At 47.7% G+C, this 26,296-nt stretch overlaps 1 protein-coding gene across 2 annotated transcripts in view; it reads left to right on the top strand.

The window, feature by feature from the left end:
* TAF2 (TATA-box binding protein associated factor 2) overlaps positions 1-26,296 on the top strand; it is a 765,870-nt gene that overhangs the window by 668,082 nt on the left and 71,492 nt on the right. For both annotated transcript variants that reach the window (XM_086966160.1, XM_086966159.1), the window contains exon 24: positions 24,064-24,171. In XM_086966160.1, coding sequence (XP_086822286.1) covers positions 24,064-24,171 — 108 coding nt within the window. The remainder of the gene's footprint in view (positions 1-24,063; positions 24,172-26,296) is intronic.

Genomic DNA, 26,296 nt, shown 5'->3' with positions numbered 1-26,296 from the left:
GTGGCACAGGCCTGCTTCTGCCACCCTCCTGAACCCCAATTCTTTCGAATCCACTTCTTCTGACAGGGAATGAATGTTCTCCGCTTCCAGCTTACACTTTCTCAACAAATGCTTTATTTTTATTTTTTTAACAGATTTTATTGATTTTGCATACATAAGCTGGTGGGCTCCTGGACCAAACCAGGATTTTGCTCATCAGTTGATAGACTAGTGGTGATGTGTCACAGGCCTGCTTCTGCCACCCTCCTGAACCCCAATTCTTTCTAAGCCATTTCTTCTGACAGGGAATGAATGTTCTCCGCTTCCAGCTTACACGTTCTCAACAAATGCTTTATTTTTATTTTTTTAACAGATTTTATTGATTTTGCATACATACACCAAGTGTGGGGCCAAAGGATCCCGCCCCTGCCACTTAGGAGAGTTATTCAGGTTATTTGAGATACAAGTGTGGCAACATATAGTATCCATGGCTTCAAACCGTTCATGTGTAATCAAACACAATGTGTATTCTTATCAGCTGCAAAAACAACCTCCCCCCCCCACCATTCCCGCCCCCCAGGCGTGTCACTTAAGGCCAAATTGTTAAAGTACAGTAGCCCAACTTATTCAGTGGGGCTTCAACATTGAATGGGATAGTGCTGTGATGGGCCTTGATCCAGCTAGGGAATATAAAGTCATCTCTGGCAGTGAGGCTTCAGACCCTTAAATTCCTGTTACTGTCCACGCACTAGTCTGCGGCCACTGCTGGGTCCCCTATGAAGGCATCTTCTGCATTATTTTCGGGGGATTTGAGTGCTACGGCAAGTGCTTCCCAAGTTGTCGCCCCTTCAAGGGCCTTCTCACTCCCCGTTCGTTTTGCTATTTGTAACCTGCCCACTCCTTCACATTCAGCCCATTCAAGGAACTCTGCTTTCCACCATGCTATGCTTGGACTCTGTTTCGCCTTCCAATGAATGGTTATGTTTCTCTTGGCAGGAAGAAGACCCAAATCTAAAAATGTGCTAGTGATTTTGTTCTTTGAGGTGTGGGGGAACTACTGTAAAATGCAGTGTTGTAAGGTCGGTTCTAACTCTCGGTCAATGAGATCTGATAGTAGCGCCGTCAGCTCTTCTCAATAGCTGGCTAAAAACTGACAATCCCAGAGCATATGTTTAAAATCTGTGCTTTCTGCATTACACCTCTGGCAGGCTGCTGGAGAAAGGTATGCTCTATGTAAAATATGGAAGTGCACTAACTGGAATCCTGCATTCCAGGTACTCTTCCAAGCTCTCTACACTAATTCTCCCCATGACTTTTCCGGGATGGCCTACCCCAGATCAGTTTCCCTCTTGAGCTTCAGGTCAGGGAAGGAGTGCTTCTAGCGCCATGCGCTTATATAGGCACGTTACTCCTTTAAATGTACCTGCCGCCATTACCATGTACTGGCAGCCCAGTGATGTCTTTGGTTCCCTGAGTCCCCCTCCCCAGTGTTTGCGGATAGCTGCAGTCAGGGCTGTATACAGTAGGAAATCTCCCCCGAGTAGATCATAGTGAGCTTGTAGACCATTAAATGAGATCATGGCTCCCTCCTCATATAGGTCTCCAATGCTAGCCAACTCCTGTTCCGCCCAAGTCCATAGCCTCTGCCAGGTACCTCCATGGGGCAGGGCTCTGCACATAAGTACGGGGATTTCCCGCGCATAGGGGCATCTAGTGTTTGTCCGGCGCAGATATCTGTTCCAGCATTTTCATGTTCCAGCATTTTCGTGCTGTGCTAAGTTACAGATTGATGGTTGTGTCTTTGCTGGGGAGCCGCAGGATAATGCGGGATAGTAGCAATATGATCCTGAATTCCTCCCTGCGCTCGTCTTCCCCCCCCTGGTGGCGTTGGCTATCCACTGTGTGAGCCATTGAAATTGTGCTGCCAAATGATAGGTCTCGTAGTCGGGGACCGCTAGACCACCCTCTGCTCTTGGTCGCATAAGTGTAGCGAGCGCCACCCTACGTCTACCAGTGCCCCAGATAAAGCAGATGATCAGCAATCAGTGCTGTGTGAAGTATTTTGCCAGGATCCAAATCGGCAAGGTCCCAAAATAATATAATAACCTCGGAAGAGTGACTCTATCAACAAATGCTTTATGGGACAGAGTGTCGGACATCTTGCCAGTCGTCCCAGACCAACCTTGCAGAGGCTTATTTTAGTCTGAAAGTGTGCTGCAAAATACTGAATTAAATCTGGTCTGGACAATATCGACTGCCTGTGTAGGGCAGTTAGCACCAGCGTGGTTCTTAGGCACCAAACCTGGATTCACTCAATGGGGTTCTCAACCGATGTTCATCCGCCCCTCATGGACATGCCTTTAGATGGCTCTAGGCTGTTCTAAACAAATGCAGACTTGGTAATTCAAAGATTTCAGGAGAGTAAGGACAATCACCACTCGCTCGGCTTAGCTCTGCCAGTCCAGCAGGTCCCCCGACAACGGTGACCCTTTCAGAGGCAGAGACGATATGCACTTCACAGAGGTCCAGGCCGACAGCTTCCTAGACCCCAGCAGCAACAAGATACCCAAAACCCAGCCACTCCCCTTCCTCCCTGTACAATCACTGCAAACCTACCTTAATTTCTTCTGGGAGGCCCAGGATCAACCCGTATGAGATCACATCACTTTTCCACCTACCCAGCTGGTGGGGATTACGTCCGATCAGTGGGTACTCCACACAGATAGCGCTTACCCTCTCTGTCCTACCCTACTCCACGCCACCTGAACCACAACACCTCTAGGGGGACCACTTTTCCATAGTCCGTGGAGAAGTTCATGCTCTCATGGCCAAGGAAGCAATAAAGAGGGTGCCCGTATCAGAGATCTCAACTGGCTGCTACTTTTGTTACTGGTGTTGAATAAAGATAGAGACCTCTGCCCCATCCTAGAATTTCTCTCTCTGAACAACTTATGTGAAGTTCACAATGCTCACCCTGGCCTGGATCTAGGAGACTGGATGGTAATGCTGGACTAGCAGGAACATTTTTTCACCTCCCTGTCCTACAGTCCCGCAGACATTACCTGTGGTTTCAGGTAGACCAAGAGCACTTTCAGTTCATCGGCCCCCCTTTGGCCTTAACAGAGCACCTCAGGTGTTCACAAAGGTGATGGTGACGATCGTGGACCATCTGCAGAGGTTGGGAATACTAGTCTTCCCATTCCTTTACAATTGGCTGACAGCCTTCCTGTTAACATCACTGGGTTTTCCCATTTTCCCACCGGACTCCTTCACAACAGCTCCCCTTTGCTGGATCCATAGTGGGCACAGTGGTTTTCCGAGGCATCCCTCTGCCTCAACGAGTCCAGAACATTCAGGCTTTGATCCTGATGTTGCTACCCTTGGCCTAGTTCTTAGTAAGACAGGATCTGAAGCTTCTAAGCCTCTTGGCCTCCTGCATCCTGGTCACGCACCACACCAGGTGACACATGCTGGCACCATGTGGGCACTGCAGTGGGATCTGAAGTCCCAGTGGACTCAACACCAATGGGGCCTTTCAGAGTACATCCAGGTGTTGAAGGAGACTTTGAAAGATTTCCAGTAGCAGTTGCTCAACTGCGATTGGGCTGACGGCACAACTCTCTCCCTACCCCTCCTCGGGCTAATAGTCATAACAGATGCATCTTGCTGGGCTGTGGAGTTCATCTAGGAGCGGAGGTCAGAGTACTTTGTCTCCATCTGAGGCTTGCCCGCATCTTAACTTGTGGGAGCTGCAAGCAATTTGCTTGGCAGTAAAAGTGTTCCTCGCGACCATCAAGAGACAATAGTACAGGTTCTCAGGGACAGCATGACCACCATGTGGCATTGCAACAAACAAGAGAAGCGCAATGTCAAAATATTTGCACTTTGGAGTTACCAAAGCAGTCATCCCTCAGAGGTGTCTCCCATCAGCATTGGGGATTGGGACTCTTACAACTCCATGAGCTCCAACCTCCCTCCCGGAACTGCTGGCCATGAACAAATATCCTTTGATTTGGCTGCCCCTTCAGGAGGAATTCCTGTTGCAGCAGCAGGGTAGAGTCTTCCACCCAAGCTAGCACAACCTACACCTTTATTGATGGAGATTGAGCGGTGATAGTTGACGGAGTTCGACCTTCCTACCAAATCTGTCTGTCAGGACGCTCGGATAAGTTTGTTGTCTGTTATTCCTCCCAAAAGATTCAACCCCTCAGTGTAAAGTAACCACGTATTCTCATATTCTGTCTTGCTGTTTTAACAGTTAACGGTTTCCTTTCGCACTTCTTACTTTTACCCGATCACCCATCCCTTCTAAAGTCACCTATTGTGATGCTTTTTCTGAAAGTGTTCAATCACATGTTCCCGCCAATACCATTTGTGATGCTGCAATGGGATCTTAATTTGGTACTCGCTTACCTAATGTTAACTCCCTTTGATCCGATACACAGGAGAGCTTGATAAAGTGCCTTTCTCACACGATAAAGGCACTTTGTGGTAAAGACTGTGTGGTAAAGGCTGTTTCCTGTCCTCTGAGATATACTTACAATCATAACGGCATAGTTAAACCCCATAACATCAGCCAGGTGAATGAGTGAACTCAAGACATTGTCGTTAGTTCCACCAGGCACTTCCTTTCTGGATAAATTGGTCATCTGAACAAAAGTGGCATTCCTGCCCAAGATAATCACGCCTTTCCACATAGGGCAATCGATTACCTTGTCTTCTTTCTATGCCTCTCCTCCGGTTAGAATTCTCTGTCAGAAGAACAAGTTACCTTTTCTGATACAGACTCTAACCACAGATTCCTCATCCACTCTTGTCCTCATTCTGTGGAATGGACTCATATGGTCCATTAACAAGATCCCAATCTGAAAGTCTACACACTTCCATATTCTGATTTCAGTGGCTCTGCTTCTGCCGGCACAGCACCAGATCAGAAAGAAACTTACGTCAGCACGCAGAGGTGGCACAGATTCACCGGCCTCAACATCATGTCTAGGACATACCCGACGTGGAGCCGCACAACGCCTCCTACCGAAACATGAGGGAATTGCTGCGAAAGTTTCCAGATCCAGTTTGGTGCCTGGGTGGGGGGAATTCGCAAATTAAGGAATCAGCTTTTATATAAAGTTTTAGCAAATGTAAATAACATAGGCTGCCACCAACAGCACTTGTTGAGGTTGAATCATTTTTTCAGTTGCTTAACTTTGACCCTCTTTGACGAATCCGCACAAAACTTTCCTAAGAAAGTTGCTCCACTAAAGTTTAATCCTGGTAAGTTGTCTTAATTGGTCATTAGGAGTTCTCAGGTGTCCTAAAACGGTATCTCACATTAAAAAAAATAAAGAATTTGTTGTCAAAGACTGCACAGAAGCAGAATGACACCATAGTTAAACAAAATGCAGCGCTTACAGAACTTGCAATCTTTTTTATTAGATATAAATGTGTTCTATTGATTTTGAAATATTTACAGAAGAAAAATGCTAACAATTGTGTAGATCTATACTATGCTGTGGCTGCAATGAGCTGGTTACTTTTATTCTGGCAACCATTTTGGATCCGCTGATCCAAACTAGGATCTGTGAAAACTGCAGAATTTAATTTAGAATTAATACATAAATTGTGCTTAATTAACATTAGCTGGTAACAAATAATTTAATTGAGCAGTATTTGACGCAATATGCTTTAAATCTGACAGGCCTAGTCATGCCTCCAATGTATTTGCATTTGTAGTACATTGCACATTTTAGCATAGTTTCTTGTTTCTCTCTTAGCAGCTTGAGATGAAAATGTGTCCTTCAGCATTTTGTAAAATACTCTTAATTCAAGCAGTTTTACTTTCCTATTTTTCCTTGCATTGTTAAAATGCATTCTGGAGGAAGGAGCAGACCTGACTGTTTTTTTTTTTACAAGGCTACTTTCTCTGGCTGGCAGAGGTTGTGTGTGTAATTTCAAATGTGCCTTTGTTTTCACAATACAGGGTTATTAATTAGTAGTATTTCAAAAGTCATTTACCATCTGATGTGTTTACCCTTACCATTAGATATTGTTTTATATTATTTATTTCACATGCCAACAGTGCGATTTCTCTGTTTAAAAACTATGTAACCTGCTGTTTTTAAAATGTTTCCTGAGACCCTCTTGGCTTTCATTAGAGAACAGACTCCACATTAGTTCGTTTATGTACTCGGTACTTGGATGTTTTTCAGGATTTTTCCCTTGCCTTTGAACAGAGCAGAGGTATGCTTTATTTGCCCTGTGCTAGATAGGATTTGGTTCTGCCTTTATAATTATAATACAGACTGAAAACATGCTTTTATTTCCATTTTGATTTGATCTGACGTTTTGCTTTATGTAATGATTCTAACGTTTAAATAAGCCTTCATAGGTTGGGCTTTGAACCTAGGGGCCGATTAGGATTGCGGTGAATCCGCACCTCCGGGCCGGTGGAAGCCACCGCTGGCCCGGAGGATGCGGATTCACCGCTGCGGTGCCTTCAGAGACCCCCCGCCAGATTAGGATGGCTGGGGGGGTCATCGGCGGACGGGAAGACCGTCCGCCGCTTTTCTGCCGCGGTCACCTTCCGACCGTGGTGGAAAAGCTCTAATATGGTGACGGTGTCTATCAGACACCGCCAGCCATATTAGGATGGGGCAGAATACATGCTTTTCCGCTGCGGCTTTTCCGGCGTGGAAAAGCATGTGGTCTTTTGTGTTTGGGGGCCCGTTGCGGGCCCCCAGGGGTGTTGGGGGGTGGGGGTTGCACATGGGGGGTACCTATGGTACCCACCTGCCTTTGCATGCACAAAGCGGAAGGCACCACGCGGTGCCTGCCGCTTTGTGCATGCAAAGGGAAAACATGCATATTTAACAATGCGGAGGGTGCTTCTTCAAGCAGCACCCACCGCAATGTTAACTATACGGGATGTGACCACCAGGGTGGAGGTCACATCCTAATTCCGAGGGAGGGAACGCCGCTGCCCCTGCGGACGGTCCCTCCAACTCGGGGTGGCGGACGGACGCAGGTCCGTCCGCCATCCTAATAGGCCTTCTAGTCTGGTGAAAGTCGATTAGGCCTAAGTTATCTCTTTTCTGGGGTCATCTTCTTTTGCACCTACACAAGGCCCCTCGATCAACAAAAGAGTGATGGAGAAATAATTATTTGGCACCGATATAACAAAATAGACCCACAAAAACCCTGGCGAAATATTTTATGGTACCCTTGCCATTCATACCCTGTTAAAGGATCAATGTATAACCCACAAGGTTCTCTTGGACACCAGGCTTGCCTGTCTGGAAAATACTAGTAAATGAACCATGCATAGAGCATGATCACAGATCATTCTCTTTGTACATGCCCACGTGATATTGACATAAAATTTGAATTGTGGGTGCTGCATTTGTATATTGTGTGCACAGGGCATCCTGCCTGCATTCTCCGTTGATTGCATGGTGAAGGTGATGCCCTTCTTGGCCTTTTCTGTATGTAGTGCCCAAAAGGCATAAATGAAGGTACCCTTCAACCCTTTTTTTACATAAAATGTTGCATTAATAATATATTTAGTTTGATACACAGCTTGATAAGATCCGAACTGCAGCAGGTGGTGTAAGTTGCATTATATTTATATCCCAACAAACTTGTCTCTTGATTTCATACTTGGGTCAGAAACGAAATTATCGATTACATCATACGACAAACCTACAATTATTTAAAGAGGGCATGAGGAATTCTAAATAATTGTTACTTTAATATGAAGTCCACTATTTTTAGTACCCATATAAAAGAAGCCGCTAACAAACAAAAGGAGTCTTTTAAAAATCTTAAAGAACTATTCAGCTCTAAGAGGATCACTCTGGCTGGAATTGGAGCCTTCCGAGGAACTGTGTGACTCCTAAATACTTTTTTCATTGATCAAGCCAAGCTAATAAAGCAACACATTACCTTTAATTCATTTCTCCATCAGATGGATGTAATAGAGGGGAGTAGTGATTGGAATATTTAACCCCTGGTCCACTTCTCTTACCTACAGAATGACACACTCATCTCTCTTATGCATAAGGTAGATTCAGGATCCTCTAAGGATCTCTGCTCTCCGACCTCCATGCTAGCCTTGTCTGAATTTGTTGTCGAACCATTACTTGAACTACTGATCTGAAAGAGACTATTAGTTATAGAGTCCTTACCTTAAATTTACCATCAGGTGTCAGACTGGATCCAGAGAATTTTTTCCTTAGCAGTACCCCTGCACGTCGGTAGGTGGCGTCAGTCTACTTTACGTTCATTGTCGGCATTGTGATCGCCAGGATGACGTTGCAGTATCTACTTAGACGCTGCCCGTGAGCGCTGATGTCAGTTCCTTCTTTTTCCGCGCTAGCCAGCACAGATCCGGAGAGAGTGGTACCCTTAATCGCTTTTTGACTAACTCTTTTTCAAATTTTGTCGACATCTTTTTAGAGTTGTTCAACTCCTGGGGCACGTAGGGCTGTCCCATCGTTGGACCGGCTTCAAACCTGGGGAGAGGAGTTGTCCTAATGGCTAGGCGGTCGAACCCGAATCTGGGGAACCGGGTTCGAGTCCCGGCAATGACGCTGAACATCCTGTGATTCTGGGCAAATCACTTAATCTCCCCGCGCCTAACAAAAATGAATGTGTCCTCATGTAATGCAACTGGTGCTATGTAAAAGCGCTCTGATACCCGATACCTGGTCAAGTTTGCGCTATATAAGACACAGTAAAAAAGTGCCTGGAGCGCGACCATGACCCGAAGTCGTGGTCCGACTGTCTGGCCATGAACCAAAAGTGTTTGCGGGAGCGATCCTGAAAGCTTCTGAGGGCCCGGCAGTCAGCTCCGCTCCGCTCGAGGTCCTGGTCGAGCAGGAGGTTGTGGGACCGGTCGCTGAGTCACCACAATCATTCCTCCTCGAAGTCTTCATCATCGGGTAAGTCGAAGCACAAGAAGAAGGCAAAAAAGCACTGTCGCACTTCACTTCCTCCCCATCCGTCGGCAGACGTGACGGGGTATGTTGGGACGACTCTGTGTTTACCCTCCCTTTCCGGGAGCTGAAGCTTCCCCTGCCCAGCTTTGTGCCTTTTACGAAGCCCTCCATTCCATCTTTAGACAGCCCAACTCCACTGGTGCGCCTTCAGGCCCCGGGGACTCTGCTGGGAGCATGAGACCTTCGATACCGGCGGCTCCGGTCCCGATGCCGCAGGGTCCCCAGCGATCCAGGCCTGGATTCGGATCGGTGCCAGTCAACCTCACAACACCTCCCCCGGTGCTGATCCCTCTGACAATGCCGCCGACGCCGGTTGTGTTCCCGGCCAGCTTCGACCCCAGCCTCCCCCTCGATTTGGACAAGGAGCCGGATCAGCATCGACAGATGCTGGTACCTGCACTTTTGTACAACTGTTCTACCTTGGCATCCCTTATCGTCCCGAGTGGCTGCTAGAGGAGGGTGAGAAGGACTGGGAGGGGTCTGTTGACCCTCTGGCAGACCAGCTTCAAGAGCCAGACTGGAGAGATGAGTGGGTGAGGCTGGTGGTCTGGATACCTCCCCATACCTTGGTATACTTTCACCCCCTACCATGGCCACGGAGGAGGGAGCCTCCTATGAAATGAACTGAAAGGTATTTGTAGAGCGCATGGCTACCATGAGGCCTCCCAGCGCTAAGGACCTCTTGTGTGAGTGTCCACTTTAACTGGATGGATATAGGAATGTTTTCAACTGCTTACGAAAAACCAAATGGTTTTCTTCCAGTGGAATGTGCTCAGGGAGAGTGTTCCATCTTCTGGAGGCCACGTAAGAGAAGCGTTGGCCCCCGCTTCTGGTCTTGTAGATTCTCGGTTTAGTAGCTAGGCATTTGTTTGCAGAGCAAAGAGCTCTGTTGGGGTGGTATGGGGCAATGATTGACTGTAGAATTGTCAGGCTTTTCTTGGTCATGATCTTATGGGTGATGCAGAGGACTTTGAATAAAATCCTCTCAGCGACGGGTAGCAAGTGAAGAGAGGCTATAGCTGCTTGGGCTGACTCTCTGCGGGGAATATTCAGAAGCATTCTATCTGCACAATTCTGGACTGCCTGGAGTCTCATTATTGTGAACCGGGGTGCTCCCGCATAAAGACCATTAGCGTAGTCCAAGCGGGAAAGAATTAATGCTTGGACCACTAGTTTCTTGGTCTCCTAGGTTAATGACGGAAAACTTTTCTCATCATCTTGAGTAAACCAAAGCAGCATCCTGCAACCTTCTGTGCTTGAACTTTCATGTTTAGTTTACTGTCCAGCCAGACTCCTAGACTCTATATTTGATCTTTAGGGGTCGGTGAGGTGCCCAAACAGTTAGGCCAAATATGAGTGGACCCCTCTGGAAGAGGTTTACGCAAGAGCATCACTTCTGTTTTTGCTCCATTTAATTGAAGGAAGGAGCGTTCCATCCAGGCTGAGATATTTTTTTAAGACAGTTGGCTAGATTATCTGGGCTGTGTCCAGGTTGGTTGAGGGATACTATCAGTTGGGTGTCGTCAGCGTATGTGACGATTCGGATGCCAAAGGGCTCCACAATTTTGGCCAAGGGACTAATATAAATATTTAAAAAGGTGGGGCACAGAGATGAGCCCTGTGGCACCCCACAATTCAGAGGCAAGATTTTGGAGGTGGAATTTTCCTCAAAGACCTGGAAGGAGTGGCCCACAAGGAAGGACTCCAGCCAACTAAGTGCAACCCCGAAACTCCTGCCTCTCTAATCCTCTAGATAAGCAGGTGGGGGTTCACGGTATCGAAGGCTGCACTTAGGTCCAGGAGGATAATAGCCCCCGAACCTCCTGCGTCCATAATTTTTCTGGTTTCCTCAGTGAAGGCGATCAAGGCTGTCTCTGTGCCCTGCTGGGGTCTGAACCCTGTTTGTGTGGGATGAAAACAGCCGCTCCCTTCCAGATATGAGGACAGTATACCATTCACATGTTTCTCTGTGATATTTGCAATTCCTGGCAGCAAAGAAATGGGGCGATAGTTCGAGAACACTTCTGGGTCGGCTCCTACCTTTTTCAGCAGTGCTCTGACCATGGCTCGCTTCCATGAAGATGGAACCTTGCCTGTGCTTAGGGATAGGTTGATGAGTTCTAAAATGGTGGGGGCGACTGTGTGAGAGACTAGATTTAGAACGATAGGTGGGGCCATGTCTTTTGGAGATCCTGACTTTAACTTATTCAAAAGAATTAATAGGGACTCCAGGCCCATGGGAGGGAAGGCTTCTAAAGTCGTTGCTAATTGTCTCCCCGCAATATCCGTCTGAGTGAGGTTTTGGCGGTAGTCGGCAAAGGAAAAGTTAGGTAGATTGATTGAATTTTTGTATGGAAAAATTCCGCTGTGTCATTGCAGCGTTTGAGTGTATCAGCTACAGCAGGTGCTGGTGGTGTCAGGGTAGTGATTGTGCTGTGGTGTTGCGTCCATGACAAGCATTTTCGGTTTACCGTGCTCCCCTTTGGCCTTACAAGCGCCCCTCGGATGTTCGCAAAACTGATGGCTGTGGTCGCAGCTCATCTGCTCAGATCACGGGTTCCAGTCTTCCCCCTATCTCGACGGCTGGATGTCGTCTCCCATCTCCAGACTACGGAGGACCTCTTTCACTCACTGGGGTTCACTATCAATGTGCCCGAAGTCACATCTGATTCCCTCTCAGAAGCTCTTTTTCATCTGAGCAGTTCTGGATACAGCGCAGTTTTAGGCTTATCCTCCTGAGCTGCAAGTCTGGGATATTCAAGCTATGATACCGATGTTTCAGCCTCCATCCCAGATTTCAGTGAGAATGACCTTGAGGCTGCTAGGCCTCATGGCCTCCTGCATCCTGCTGGTGGACCATGCCAGGTGGCATATGCGGCCTCTGCAGTGGGACCTGAAGTTCCAGTCGGCGCAATATCAGGGGAATCTTTCTGATTGTGTCCAGATCTCAGAGGGCACTGCACACCAAGTGTAGTAAGTAGTGGCTAACGTACCAGGATTGGATCAACAGTAGATCCCTCTCCCTTTCCCAAACAGTGGTGACATATGCATCACTCCTGGAATGGGGCAGCCACATGGGAGAGGTGGAGATCAGAGGCCTCTGGCGGAGTCTGGGCTCCACATCAATCTTCTGGTGCTCCGGGCAATCCGTCTGGCACTGAAGGTATTCCTTCCTTCTGTCAAAGGAAGGGTAGTGCAGGTGTTCACGGACAACATCACCGCCAAGTCGTACTGCAACAAACAGGGTGGGTGGGGTCGTGGACCCTGTGTCAAGAGGCGCTTCGCCTTTGGACATGGCTGAAGCATCACGGTATGTCCCTAGTGGTTCAACACCTGGCTGGTTCTCTGAATGCCAGGGCTAACTAACTCAGCCGCCGGTGCATGATGGATCATGAAAGGCATCTTCACTTGGAGGTGGTGCAAGGTCTCTTTTAGCTGTGGGGAGAGCCTTGGTTAGATCTGTTTGACACCGAATAAAACGGGCCATGTCAGCAGTTCTGCGCATTGAACTTTCAAAGGCTGCACTCGCTCATCGGCGCTTTTCGGCGCAAGTGGAATTGCGGTCTTCTATACACCTTTCTGCCTATACCACTTCTACCCGGAGTTCTGAAGAAGATCAAGTGTGACCGGGCCCAAATCATTCCTGTGGCTCCGGACTGGGCACGAAGAGTCTGGTATCCTGAGCTCTTGAACATGGCCATCAATCCTCCGATCAGATTGCCTCTTCAGGAGGATCTTCTGTCGCAGCAGCAGGGGACGGTCCTCCACCCGAACCTGTCCAGCCTCCACCTCCTTGTGTAGAGATTGAGCGGCGCCAGTTGACATCTTTTCACCTTCCTCCCGAAGTCTGTAATGTTATCTTGGCAGGCAGGCGTCCCTCCACTAAAACGGTATACTCCTGTAGATACAACACATTTGTAGCATGGTGCACAGCATAGGCTGTGGATCCCCTATCTGTTAGAGACTACTAGCCGCAGATTCCTTAACGTAGAATTATTCCCAGGCGTGGGACTAGATCCTGTAAAAATTTTGCCCAGCATCCCTGCTCTCCGGGGGGACGGCATCACGTGAATCCGCCCTGCATTGTCCGCGTACGTGACGTCAGCGAGGTCACATAAGTCCCGGCGCACCTACGTCAGTTTTTTCCTTTTCCGCGTGCAACGCGGCTCATGATCGTGCTCCTGGCCTGTTTCGGGCCCTTTTTTCTCTTTGTTTGTTGCGTGTGTGTGGGAACAGTGTGCAAATGCCGTCAGGCTTTAAGACGTGCTCGTCTTGTGCGTGCCAGATGTCGGCGACAGAGCCTCACCCCATCTGCATGTGATGTTTGGGAGAACACCAAGACTACACTGATTGTGAGGTGTGCCAGCAGATGAAATCGAAGTCCCGGCGGGAGCGCCGGATGAAACTTCTTTCAGCCTGCATGTCCAGCTCGGCGTCGTCACCACGTCAGGCCCCTGCGGAGGGTTTTAGGGGTCGCCACCTCCATCTTCGACATCGGCCTTCTCTCAGGCCGCAAGAGCGTCACTCACCTGTTGGTAAGTGTTGCAGTTTGTCCGCAAGGGCTGGTTCCCGGCCTGTTGGGGGCGTGGGCACTCCGCGGGTGGTGCGGCCCGCGTGTCATCCCCCTATCTGCCGTTTCCCGGTGTGGGGGCATCTAGAGCCCAGATGGAGACATATGCGGCGGCCTTGCAGGCCTCGCGGCTTCTCCCCCCTCCTCCTCCTTCCTCTCTTAGGACGTCTGCGGATCCCTTTCTGTGTGTAGAGCCCTCCGCGCCGTCGCCGGTGGCTCCGGCGCTGACTGTTTCGGATCCAGGTTCGGAGGATGTGGTGCCCTTGGGGTGTGGCCCTTCGGGGGTCCCTCCTTTGGATCACGGAGCCTCTCCGTAACCTGTGGTGTTGCGGGATGTCGCCGGGGCTCGGGTTGCATCCATAAGCCCCCCATCGGCCCTCAGGACAGGCAGTGCCCTCGTCCGAGGCTGAGGTGGCACCACTTAGGCGCCGGCGGCTGATGACCCTGGCGGCTCCACAGGGATTAGCGGAGGGCCCTTCTCGTCCAGTCACGGCCGAGGGTGGCAGGGGACCCCTCGTCCCTCCCTCGGTCCATCTCGCCCCTCCACGCCGATGGTTGCCTCGTCGGAGGTCAGGTCGGTGCCTTTCTGCCGCCGTTCCCTTGCCACCCCAGCTCCGGTCCAGCCCTGGTCTCCTGTGCCGTGCGCTGTGGCGGAGGTCGTTCCAGCTTCTCCCCTGGAGCCAGACGACGACGATGTCCTGCCTCAGATTGGGGACTCCAGGCCGATGTCTGGTCGTTGACTCGTCTTCGGACGCCTCCTCTTCTCCAGAGGTTCGACGCTTGCTGGTCTCAGCCTCGCCGGAGACGGGATGCCACGTCGTGGCTTTTTCCCTGACGTCATCCAAGGACGGCTCCTCGCCGTCGCTGCAATCTTCCACCGCTGCAGGTCCCCCACTCCTTGGTCCCTCTTCCTCCTTTCCGGACCTGGCCCTTCCTTCCTCCGGTTGGCTTTGGGGACAGCCGCTTTAGCTTGCAGCCATCACCTACTGAGGGGCTGCTTTCTCCCCCTCTGGGCCCTATGGAGGCAGGTGCTGCCTTTGCTCTCGCTGTTTCCCCGGCTGGGGGAATCTTGCGCATGGCTGAGCCAGCTGCCCATTTCCCCGCGGATCACCTAATGGAGGTCCTCCATCAGGGTTTTGGTGGGAGGGAGCTGCTGCTTCCCTTCGAGGGTTCGCTCCATTCTTCTCCTATGGGGGCTTGGGGCCGCCCCGCCACGGGGGATCTGGTGCCCCATACCTTCTGCACCGCCACCATCCGGCGCCGCTTGTCCTGTGTGTCTTTCCCTCCACCCTTCTACCAGGGAAAAGGGGGTGGTGATGGACGGAGCATCTGAACCAATCAAACACTCACACCCAGTCAACAGATCTGGGTTCAATCCATCACCGTTCTTTAGCCCACTATAACACCCCAGTTCAGACATGGCCATATGCAAATCAGTCTGACCTCGTGCCTCATGGGAACAGTCCAGCCCGAACTGCCAAGCCATGCCTTCCCTGGACCGGAAACAAGCTTCCTAGGACCGGTTTCTGGCTTTGCAGCCGTCTTCAGCCAGGCTTGCTTGCTTAAATCCAGTAGCAAAGTGAGCAAGGGACTCACGTCAGAGCATACCCTGCCAACTTATGTCGAACAAAGCGGTACAAAAGGGGGTGGTGATGGACTGAGCATCTGAACCAATCAAACACTCACACCTTGTCAACAGATCTGGGTTCAATCCATCACCGTTCTTTAGCCCACTCTGCCACCCCAGTTCAGACATGACCATATGCAAATCAGTCTGACCCCGTGCCTCATGGGAATAGTCCAGCCCGACCGGCCAAGCCATGCCTTCCCTGGACCAGAAACAAGCTTCCTAGACCCTTGCTCACTTTGTCACTGGATTCAAGCAAGCCTGGCTGAAGACGGCTGGAGTGCCAGAAACCGGTCCTAGGAAGCTTGTTTCCTCTCCAGGGAAGGCATGGCTTGGCAGTTCGGGCTGGACTGTTCCCATGAGGCACAGGGTCAGACTGATTCGCATATGGCCATGTCTGAACTGGGGTGGCAGAGTGGGCTAAAGAACGGTGATGGATTAAACCCAGATCTGTTGACTGGGTTTGAGTGTTTGATTGGTTCAGATGCTCCGTCCATCACGACCCCCTTTTGTACCGCTTCTCAGGAGGGTGCCTGTGTTTATCTTCGGCACCATTTATTGGATGTTCGGGAGCTGGCAGCGTTTATTCTTCACTCCGCTCTGGACATCTCGGAGGTGTTTGATCATGCCATGGCTTCTTCGGTCGCCCTTCATCGCATGCCTGGCTTCGGGGCAGTGTGTTCCCGGAGAACGTTCAAGAAAGGCTGGTGGACCTTCCTTTCGATGGCGCTCTTTTGTTCCACGCCCCCCGCGGACTCAGCAATTCAGAGGTTCTTGGCGGGGCTTCGGCCTCCTCCTACCCCTCCTCCTCCTCCTCCTCCTCCCCCTCAGTGACCTTTGAGTTGATCTGGATTTGGGAGTTGTTCTTTTGTTGGGGCGAGTCCCCCCTGTGTGTGTTCTGTGGGCTTACTATGTATTTAAGTCCTTTGGTTAGGACTGTGGTGCTGTTGGCTACTGGTCCAGCCTCTCTTTTGAATTGTGATTTTGTTGTCTTTTGCCGAGCCGTGTTGGCCCTGAGATTAGGCCTTCTGTTGTTCTTATTGGCTGCTTGGTACGCCTTCTGCGGGTTCTCTGCAGGTCTTTTCTGTTTTTCCTCGGCTGCGGAAACTTTTTCTAAGAGCGTTCCCATGTCTTGGGACGTAACCTGCCCTATGTGGGGTTCTGGAAGCTATTATATAGCTCTGGCATGTGCTGGGGAGGTGTGGTCGCCTTTGAACCTCTGCTCTCTATGGCGTCACGGTATGTCCCTGGTGCGTTCCTCTTGCTGAGGGTTTTGGAATGGCTCACACTGTACCCCGGTCTGTCCTTCCCTGGGGTCGCTGCGTTGCTGGCCTGCTGTCTGGCTTCATAGCCCTGTCTGGTTCCGCTTCTTTGTAGTTGGGCCGGGTGTGCGGACTTCTCCTTTGGGGTGTGTCCGAGGCCTTCTTGGTCTTCCTGGCCTTTGTCTTTGGCTGCCGTCTGGCTTATCCTGGGTGCATCGTTCCGTGCATTTTCCGCAGCGGGCTGTACCTGTGGTGCCGACCTGCTGTTCTTTCTATCTCTGTGTCTTCTGGCACTTTGGCGGGACAGTCGTCCTTGCCTTGTCCGCTGCTTGAGGCTGGGGTCTGTTGACCATCTTCGAGTGGGCCCTGTCTTCAGTTCTCCCTCTCCTCACTGGGGTGGCGGTAGTGCTGGAGTTTCTTGAGTTTCTTGTGCCTCCTCTGGCGCTGTCTGTCCCTGTGGGGTGTTGGGCGGTTTTCCCTGGGTAACCTCGGGCTCCCTGTTTGCTCCGCCTGCCGCCTTGCCGTTCTGTCTTGTCGATTGCCTTCATTCTACCTCTTTTCCTTGGAGTCTCTAGGTTGCTCTTCTTCCTAGGTGCTCCTCTTCATTGCTGGGGCCTTGGGGCTCCTGGTGGAGATTCTTGATACCTTGAATGGGTGTGGGGTGCTTTGGCCTCCTTTAGCCTTGCCCTCGTTTCCCCTGCTGCTTGACGGCGGCCTGCCTCTCTTCTTGTCTTCCCGCATCCCCTCTGGGGTTGGGGATCTTCTGGATGCAGGGGTTCCCCTTGCCGTGGGGGACAGGGTTCTTTCCCTTTCCGTTGGCCTCGTACCCTTTGGACTCTCTAATATGTCCAGTCTGGTGGGGTCCTCTCGCAGACCCTCCTCCCCTTTGGGTATGGCTAGGGTATCTATGCTATGTTAAGGAATCTGCGGCTAGTAGTCTCTATCAGATGTACGAGTTACTTACCTTCAGTAACGATGTATCTGGTAGAGACGATTCTAGCCGCAGATTCCTTCACGACCCACCCTTCCTTCCCGTTCTGCAAGGGCCTTTGTCTTGGTCTTCTACACTCGCCTCCCTGTGGGTGGCTATGTATTCTGTGAGTGCAGTCTTTCGTCCCTTTTTGGCAGAATGTTGTCTTGTTATTTGTTCTGATTCCTCCCCCTTTGGTCATGGGAGGATAGGTTTATGGGTGCTTCTGTGCCCTTTAGCTCTGGTTGCTCCAGGTTAGGGGCTGCCTTCACCCCCCTACCCCCCTTGACTCTTCCCCCTTTCAGTGCTTGGGGTTCTAGCCCCTATGCTTCTCTGCTGCCCCGTGGGTTGGGGTCTTTTGGCCGGGCCTCTGCTCTCGTTCCTTATGGGGGATGTCACATTCTGTGCTGGGCTGTTCTGGGGTTGTTGCTCCTTGTTTGTCCCTGACTGGTTTCCCTTCATTGTTATTGATTATGATAGTAGTCCTGCTACATGTTATCATGACATTTTTTCATGTGATCTGTCACTAGGGGGAACTGTTTCTGTATTGGCAGGGTTGCTGATCAGGGCGGTGTCCTGTTCTTTATTATTTTTTCCCTGCCCTTAGGTGCTGCAGTGTCTGCCACTGCCCCTTATGGTGTTGTTCCTCACCATTCCTTTTCTATGTTTTTGCTGTTTCGCATACTGTTCCTATACTGTTCCCATACTGTCAGTTTTGTCTGAGGTATCCGCGTTGTGGCGCGGAAAAGTTCTTCGAAGAAAACTGACGTAGGCGCGCCGGGGTGGGACTTATGTATTTTCAAAGTATATTCCCAGTTGGTGCAACATACAGGACACAGCATCAGTTTCCATCAATAAAATTGCAAAATGGATGGAATTCATAGAAAAAAAGCTTCAGAAATGTAATGGTTGCTTAAAGCCATATATCAACCTACGTTGTAAGACTTTATAATACCACTGAGAAAATTTCACTTCAAGGGAAGGATAAAGTTAGAATTCAAAACCCCAAACCCTATGAAATTTTCCAGTTCCAGTTGGCAGTGTAAATATATCCCAAACATACCAATCGCAATAACATCATTGATGGCATTACATAACACAAATAATAGATCTGTAAATTCATAATCCCTTTAGCAAAGGGACGTTGGCATTTCTTCTTTGTTCTGGGGTTGTTGCTCCTTGTTTGTCCCTGACTGGTTTCCCTTCATTGTTATTGATTATGATAGTAGTCCTGCTACATGTTATCATGACATTTTTTCATGTGATCTGTCACTAGGGGGAACTGTTTCTGTATTGGCAGGGTTGCTGATCAGGGCGGTGTCCTGTTCTTTATTATTTTTTCCCTGCCCTTAGGTGCTGCAGTGTCTGCCACTGCCCCTTATGGTGTTGTTCCTCACCATTCCTTTTCTATGTTTTTGCTGTTTCGCATACTGTTCCTATACTGTTCCCATACTGTCAGTTTTGTCTGAGGTATCCGCGTTGTGGCGCGGAAAAGTTCTTCGAAGAAAACTGACGTAGGCGCGCCGGGGTGGGACTTATGTGACCTTGCTGACGTCACGTACGCGGACAACGTCAGGGCGGAGTCACCTGATGCCGTCCCGTCAGCGTGCAGGGATGCTGGGCAAAAATGTTTCCGGTTCCAGGCTCATGCCTGATGATAATTATACGTTAAGGAATCTGCAGCTAAAATCGTCTCTACCAGATACATCGTTACCGAACGTAAGTAACTCTTACTTCTGCCCCTCTTTCAGAGGTTCTCCTCTTCATTCTATCTTTGGCCCAGCAGGGCTCTGCTCTGAGCACCCATAAAGGCCATCTTTCTGCCATTTCGGTTTTTCTTCGCCTTCCTGATCATCTTTCTCCTTTCAAGTCCCCTATTAAGGGCATTACTCACCTCTTTCTTCCTATTCCTTTCATAATGCCCGAGTGGGACTTGAATCTGGTCTTAACTTACCTTATGTGTGCTCCTTTCGAGCCACTACATAATTGTGATCTTGACCTTAAAGACTGCTTTTCTGGTTGCTAACACCTCTGCTCGCAGGTTGAGTGAGCTTCAGGCTCCATCTTCTAAACCCTGTGCTTGCTGTCCATCCGGACAAGGTTGTTGTTCGAACTAGACCTTCTTTTCTTCCCAAAGTGGTTACCTCTTTCCATATAGGATGGACCATCACTTTGCCCACCTTCTTCCCGACCCGCATTCTTTCAAAGAGGAGGAGAGACTCCCCCGTCTTGATTCAAAATGTGCGTTATCATTTTATCTGGATCACACAAAACAATGCCAGGTGGACGATCAACTCTTTGTTGACTATGTGAGCGGCAAGAAAGGTCCTCCTTTGCATTAAGATCTGTTACTCCTTGGCGAAAAAGGAGCCTCTGGTAAGACTGTGCACCCATTCCACCATGGCAACGGCAGCCACTACTGCTTTGGGACTTGAAGTCCCCCTCAGTGATATCTGCCAGGCAGCTACGTGGGATTCTCTGCACATGTTCACTAAATATTACTTCCTGGATAGTCAACTTCAGAAAGACTGCTTCTTTGGCCCTTCAGTTCTCTAGGACTTTCTGGTGTGAACTTAGTTCGCAGACCCACCTCTGGGTTTGGTATTGCTGGGGTATCCATTCTAAGGTAAGGAATCTATAACTAATAGTCTCTTTCAGATGAACAAGTTACTTACCTTCGGTAATGATATATCTGTAAGAGACATATATTAGTTATAGGTTGCTTACAGCCCCATCCATCCTCCCCGTTCTGCGAACTGACTTTTAGAGCAAGGGATTCCATTTCATGGCCCTAGTCTTGTGCACCAGTGATCAGTATTTTGCATGGCTCTGCGCTTCTGGCGTGGAATGTCATGTAAAAGAACTGATGTCAGCACGCAGCGGCGGCATCTAAGTAGATACCGCAACATCATCCAGGCGATCACCACGCTGACGACGAACGCGGAGTCGACCGACGCCACCTACCGATGCGCAGTGGTACTGCTAAGGAAAAAATTCTCCGTATCCAGTCTGACGCCTGGGGGTAATTCTAAGGTAAGGAATCTATAACTATTAAATGTCTTTTACAGATATATCATTACTGAAGGTAAGTAACTTGTTCAACAAGTCACTATTCCAGGGAGATGTCATGACCACACTTAAAACAGCAGTGTTTCTCCCGTTGCTGAAGAAGCCAGGATATGATCTTACATTTTTGAAGAATTTCTGCTCCATTTCTCTCCTTTCCTACTCGGCCAAAATTCTGGGAACATATGCCGCCCAGGAGCTGCATAATTATTTTCATGCCTCTAACTCCTTACACCCGCTGCAAGCTGGTTTTCGCTCAGACCACAGTACTTAAGTAGTGATGCTGTTAGTAATTGATGATTAAGGCTAGAGGCCAATGTTGGTTGGGTCACAGCTTCGATCCTCCCGACCTCTCTGCTGCCTTTGATACGGTCGACCATGCGCGTTTTGTTGGACCATCTTGAGTGTCAGGCATTTCAGATCTGGCTCTTAACTGGTTATCTTCCTTCATGAGGGATTCGCACACAGGAAGGCCAGCTCAGCCCTTTCACTTCTTCCAGTTCTCAACTTACCTGCAGTGTACCTCAGAGTGCGTCCTTTTCGCCATTGCTGTTTATTGTTTATATTGGACCTTTAATTCTAGGTCTTTCTCAGCCTGGCTGTAGACTTTATAATGACACTGATGATTCACAACGTCTCCATTGGCTCAAAGGCACTCCTAATTTCCACCAGGAATTCCAATCTGAAGTTCATCTGGAACTGGATGGGTATCTGTAGCTAAAAAATTATGTTTTTCTTCACCACGCCATACCTTTTCTTTACCATTTGTGGATGTTGCATGCAGCTGGTAGAACCTTTATGCAAGGTTTACAATGGCCAGACCTTTCTCTGTTTGACCTGGAATACAGTGGTCATATGACGTGCTCAAAGTATATTCCCAGTTGGTGCAACATACAGGACACAGCATCAGTTTCCATCAATAAAATTGCAAAATGGATGGAATTCATAGAAAAAAAGCTTCAGAAATGTAATGGTTGCTTAAAGCCATATATCAACCTACGTTGTAAGACTTTATAATACCACTGAGAAAATTTCACTTCAAGGGAAGGATAAAGTTAGAATTCAAAACCCCAAACCCTATGAAATTTTCCAGTTCCAGTTGGCAGTGTAAATATATCCCAAACATACCAATCGCAATAACATCATTGATGGCATTACATAACACAAATAATAGATCTGTAAATTCATAATCCCTTTAGCACAGGGACGTTGGCATTTCTTGAGCATTGGCAGTCATAATTTATAAGTATATGTGCTGGATACAGCCTTATAATGGCATACTTATGAGTCACAGTTATAGCCTGGACTTTTCACGTTTTAAAACTTTGTGGGAAGTTATGTATCAGAAGTTTAAACATCGGAAACATTGTTTTCGGGTTGATACATCCCCCTCATATGGGTTTCCACTCACCTCCCTTTTCTCTGGGATGCTATTGCATTATTCATTCCACCGCTCTCCAGTTGCTATTGCTATGATGTGGGGAAATTGTTGGAGGCCTAGTTAAAGTGGTAAATGTGGTTTCATTTAGATATATGGTGAATGTGTCCTTTACACTGTCAAGTAGTACCTTTATCATGGAGATGCAGGGACTCTGGTGCCCCTTTCAACTGAAGATTTCTGAATCTAGTCTACTTTCTGGAGGGATCTCAAAAGATAAGGAATTTGCTGAAGGATGAATATATCTGGAATAAACATAGGAAACACTTAATGTTTTAAAGAAAAACGCTACACTGTCAGTATTTTGGATTGCCCTACCACCATTTGCCTTTTGCTCTAAAAAATACTAAAGATAAAATTGCTTACATTTGAGATCTGATAGAATAGAACTTCTCTTTGCAGATTCCTTATTTAAAATAAAAAAAGGCGTCAGACTGGATCCGGAACATTTTTATGTGTAGTACCCCTGCGCTCTGGAAGGTGGCGTCTTTCGGCTCTGCGTGGCGTCGTCCGTGCCAGAAGTGCGGTGCCGATATATGGAAGCCAGAGCAGCGTGCTGACATTAGTTATTTTCTTTACGTGCCAGTCAGTGCAAATCTGGAGAGAGCTACCCCCAGTCAATTTTTGACTGACCTTATTCGATTTTTTGTTGAAGCTTTTTTGAGATTTTTCTCCTGGTGTGGCAGGATGTCAACTGGGAAGGCCGGCTTAGAGCCCTGCTGTGCCTGTCATCAGCAGATTTTGGACCCGCACCATATTTGTTTCCGGTGCCTTGAGTGTGACCACAAAGCATCGACCTACATCGACTGCTGTGAGAGGCTGGTACTATGCTGGCGGTGGCAGTTTCCTTACTGCCACAATTTTCATGGCAGTCCGACCGCAATGAAAAGTGTGGCGGTGAGGAAACTAAGGGGGCTCTGCAGGGCTCCCTGTGCATCTGTGCCAAAGGATACATGCATCCCTAGTTCCTGCAGGGCATGGATTTAACAGTCCATGCCGTGCAGGTACTTGCAATGGCTTCCCATTGCGGTGCCTTGTTAAAGCTAACGCTAGCCTTAGCACTGCACTGCCGTGGGCCAGCCGCACCGGACTCCCCAACCTGGATTTTATTCGAAATCCGGCGGGCCATCACAATATGGTTTTGGCGGGTATGTAGCAGTGCGCTGGTGTGGCGGGCCGCTCCAAGACCGCCAAACTCATAATAAGGCCCTACATCAGAAGAACAAGTTACTTACCTTTGATAACTCCTTATCTGGTAGAGACTGCATCTAGCCCCAGATTCCTTACCGACGCACCAATCCTTTCTGCTATACGAACAGATTGCTAGGGACAGGGCTGTTCTCCTTTTCGGGGCCCTAGTTTTACACACCAGTGTTCAGTGTTCTTTGAGGTTCCGTGCTCCTGGCGTGGCAAGTCGCAAAAAGAAACTGACGTCAGTGTCCTGGGGATGCGCCTATATAGGCACCGCACACATCACTTCTGCACTTACAAAGGCGAACTACACCACCTACTGGCATGCATGGGGACCACTCACGAACAATTTTCGGCTCCAGTCTTACACCTGGGGATAATTGTAAAGTAAGGAATCTGTGTCTAGATAGTCGCTACCAGTTAAGACGTTACAGAAGGTAAGTAACTGGTTCTTTAGTTCAGTAATATACTTATGTTTGTACTGTGTTTAATATTTATTCTGTTTTATAGAGTAATGTCTGCAGCAGAGTTTTTTTAATAACCCAGTGCAGTGATACATTGCGCCATGTGTGTTTGTGTTTAGGGCGCCTCACACTTGTGTTTAAGTAGAAATGTGTGTCCTTAACGAAAACAGACACTTCTTACAACTAAATAGATATTTTTTTTCTAAAGGTGTTGATTCTTTTCTCTCTGCTTCCAAGGCTGCACCAGTTCAGATCACAAGTTGTGATCATGTCAGATTTTGTGTTGCCATTTCATGAAATTTGCCAAATTTATAATGCGAAGGAAAGTCAAATCATATGTTCTCCATACTTTACATACAATGCTCAGTGTGGTCAAGCGTTCTGTGTACTGCATTTGATGATCATTACTCCAGGATTTGAAAAATAGTGGTAATTTTCATTATATGAAAATGCAGTGTAATCTTATTTCATGTAAGATTCTGACCATGCTTTTTCTGTTTAAGGATGATGATCCATTTGGCAAAGATGCACCATCAGCTGTACCCATCCATCAGCAAGGGGTGAAAAGAAAAGCTGAGTCTCCACTTGGATCCCCAGTGGAACCTGGTCAGGTAGCGGAGAAACATTATGACAGCAGTAACATCAAACCTAAAATCAGTGTTTCTTATGCAGCATTAGACTTTAGTCCACATACAATTATTGTAAAGACATATTTACATTTAAGTTGACATTTTTCCAGAATCCAGACAGACTTGATCTTTTCTGATAAGATTATATTTTTTCAAACGCAAACCCTCTCCTTTCCTTCCTCAAACTTACATTTTTGAGATCAGTTTCTTCCCTACTACAACAAACTCATCTGACTCAGGAATCCTTTTGACAATATGTTTTACTCAATTTAAACAACTCAAATACTTCTATATTTTAATACTTTAAACTGGTGCATTATATAACAGAATCACTGTGGATTTTGTTTGAACTATGGTCCATTTTGAAGCTCAGCAAAAATGAATGTAGACCTAGAAAATAGAACACATTTGTGGATGTAGTTCATTGAACTGATCAAATTGTTTATTGTTACATATGATAAAAATTTTCAATAAAATATTTTGAACACAAAAAAATATAATAAGCACAGGAACATTGCTGTAGTTTACTTTGTCTTTGAGGAGCAACACAGCTCTATGATTTAAAATATCTTATTAAATGCTCACTGTGAGAGCCTCCAAGAATAATTTCCATATCAAAATCTAACATCATGTTCATTTTAAAGCTTTAGGCATTACAGTCTGTTATATTTTGGGTTGTTTGTGGAATATTATTTATACAGCATCTTTAATGCTCTTCTTTGTTTTCTCAAGAACCTTTTTTAAAGGTTCAAACACAACAAACGCTTGACATCACAATAGTTCAGATTCGATAACCGCCAAACTGAACAGCTGCATACACACACATTCTGTGGCATTTCATTTCACCCTACATACTTCTGTTTATCTTCAATAAGAGCATCATGCATCTGCTGTTCCAAAGGGTGGGAGTGGAAGGACCTGCTTACTCCTGGTTGTGTTTGGAGCCTATCTGTTCAATTTCATCATCACCCCCTACCATGAACTCTCCCATTTCGATTGGGTTGCTTCCTGTTGGCCACAGTATCTGCAGTGTTTGACCTAAACTTGACCACTGTTGAGGGAGTGTAGCACGCTTTCCAATCATTGTGCAATTCCAGATCTTGTTACAGCTTAAAATAAAGGTTGGATACCTCACCTAAACCCATCTCTGTAAGGCTCTTCGGCCATGATAGTTCTCAACTATCTTATGTTAAGTTTGCCATGATTTACCAGTGAGCATAAGTTGAGGGACTTTTAAAGATTGCCAGCTTTATTTTAAATCAACATTTCATGTGTTGTTTGATGCTGAGGCACACTATATTAATTACTTTACCTTTCATTTTTTCTTTCCTTTAGTAGGTTGTGTTTAGACTACCATTCAGATGCTCTCACCTTTTCAGCTAGTTTAGCTTTTTCAATGACATAGCCATAAAAAAGATTACATACACTGTACTGCTGTCAGATGGAGTTCATATGGCTTGCTTAGCACATTGGTTTAATTTATGTGTTACCTTTTAAAATGTCATTATTTCTGGGAATGCTGCATTTGTAACGTTAATATTTGTATTCAGCTATTCTGCAAGGTTTGTGCACTCTATCCCTCACTTTTTTCCTCCAACACTTCTTCTGTGTAGTGTGTATGACTGATTCCTGTTCAATGCCCCCTCATCCCTTTCCGTATTTCGTATGTTTTAGGCTTATCATCTCTTTATTGAATTCTTAAACACATTTGTACAGCAAAAATCAAACATTTTGGATCTACTGATGCACATCAAGGCAAATAATAGTTTAAGCGTTGAACAGAAACATATCAGCCCCCAAACTAAACCCCTCTCCCTTACCCCCTTACCCCTGTCCTACCCCGTCTCCCATCAGTGTACATCTATGCAATCCCTTGAGATTCAGTCTGTGGCTGATTCGTGAGCCTTAAAATCTGTAGATACTTGGGGCATGTGAGTTTGTTAAACTCAGCAGAGAGCATCTTTATGTATGGTTTTCCTAGATCCGGGAATGAAGCTCCCTGATTAGCAAGTGATAGAGAGATGCGCTCCATGCATAAGACATGCAATATGTGATGTAGCAATCCAGTATGTGTGGAACGGCGGGTCGTGCCCCATAACGCTAGGAT

The sequence above is a fragment of the Lissotriton vulgaris genome, chromosome 4_1, assembly GCF_964263255.1.
Source record: "Lissotriton vulgaris chromosome 4_1, aLisVul1.2, whole genome shotgun sequence".
Classification (NCBI taxonomy): Eukaryota; Metazoa; Chordata; class Amphibia; order Caudata; family Salamandridae; genus Lissotriton; species Lissotriton vulgaris.
The sequence above is the reverse complement of the archived record's forward strand: the minus strand, read 5'-3'. Positions and strand labels throughout refer to the sequence as shown.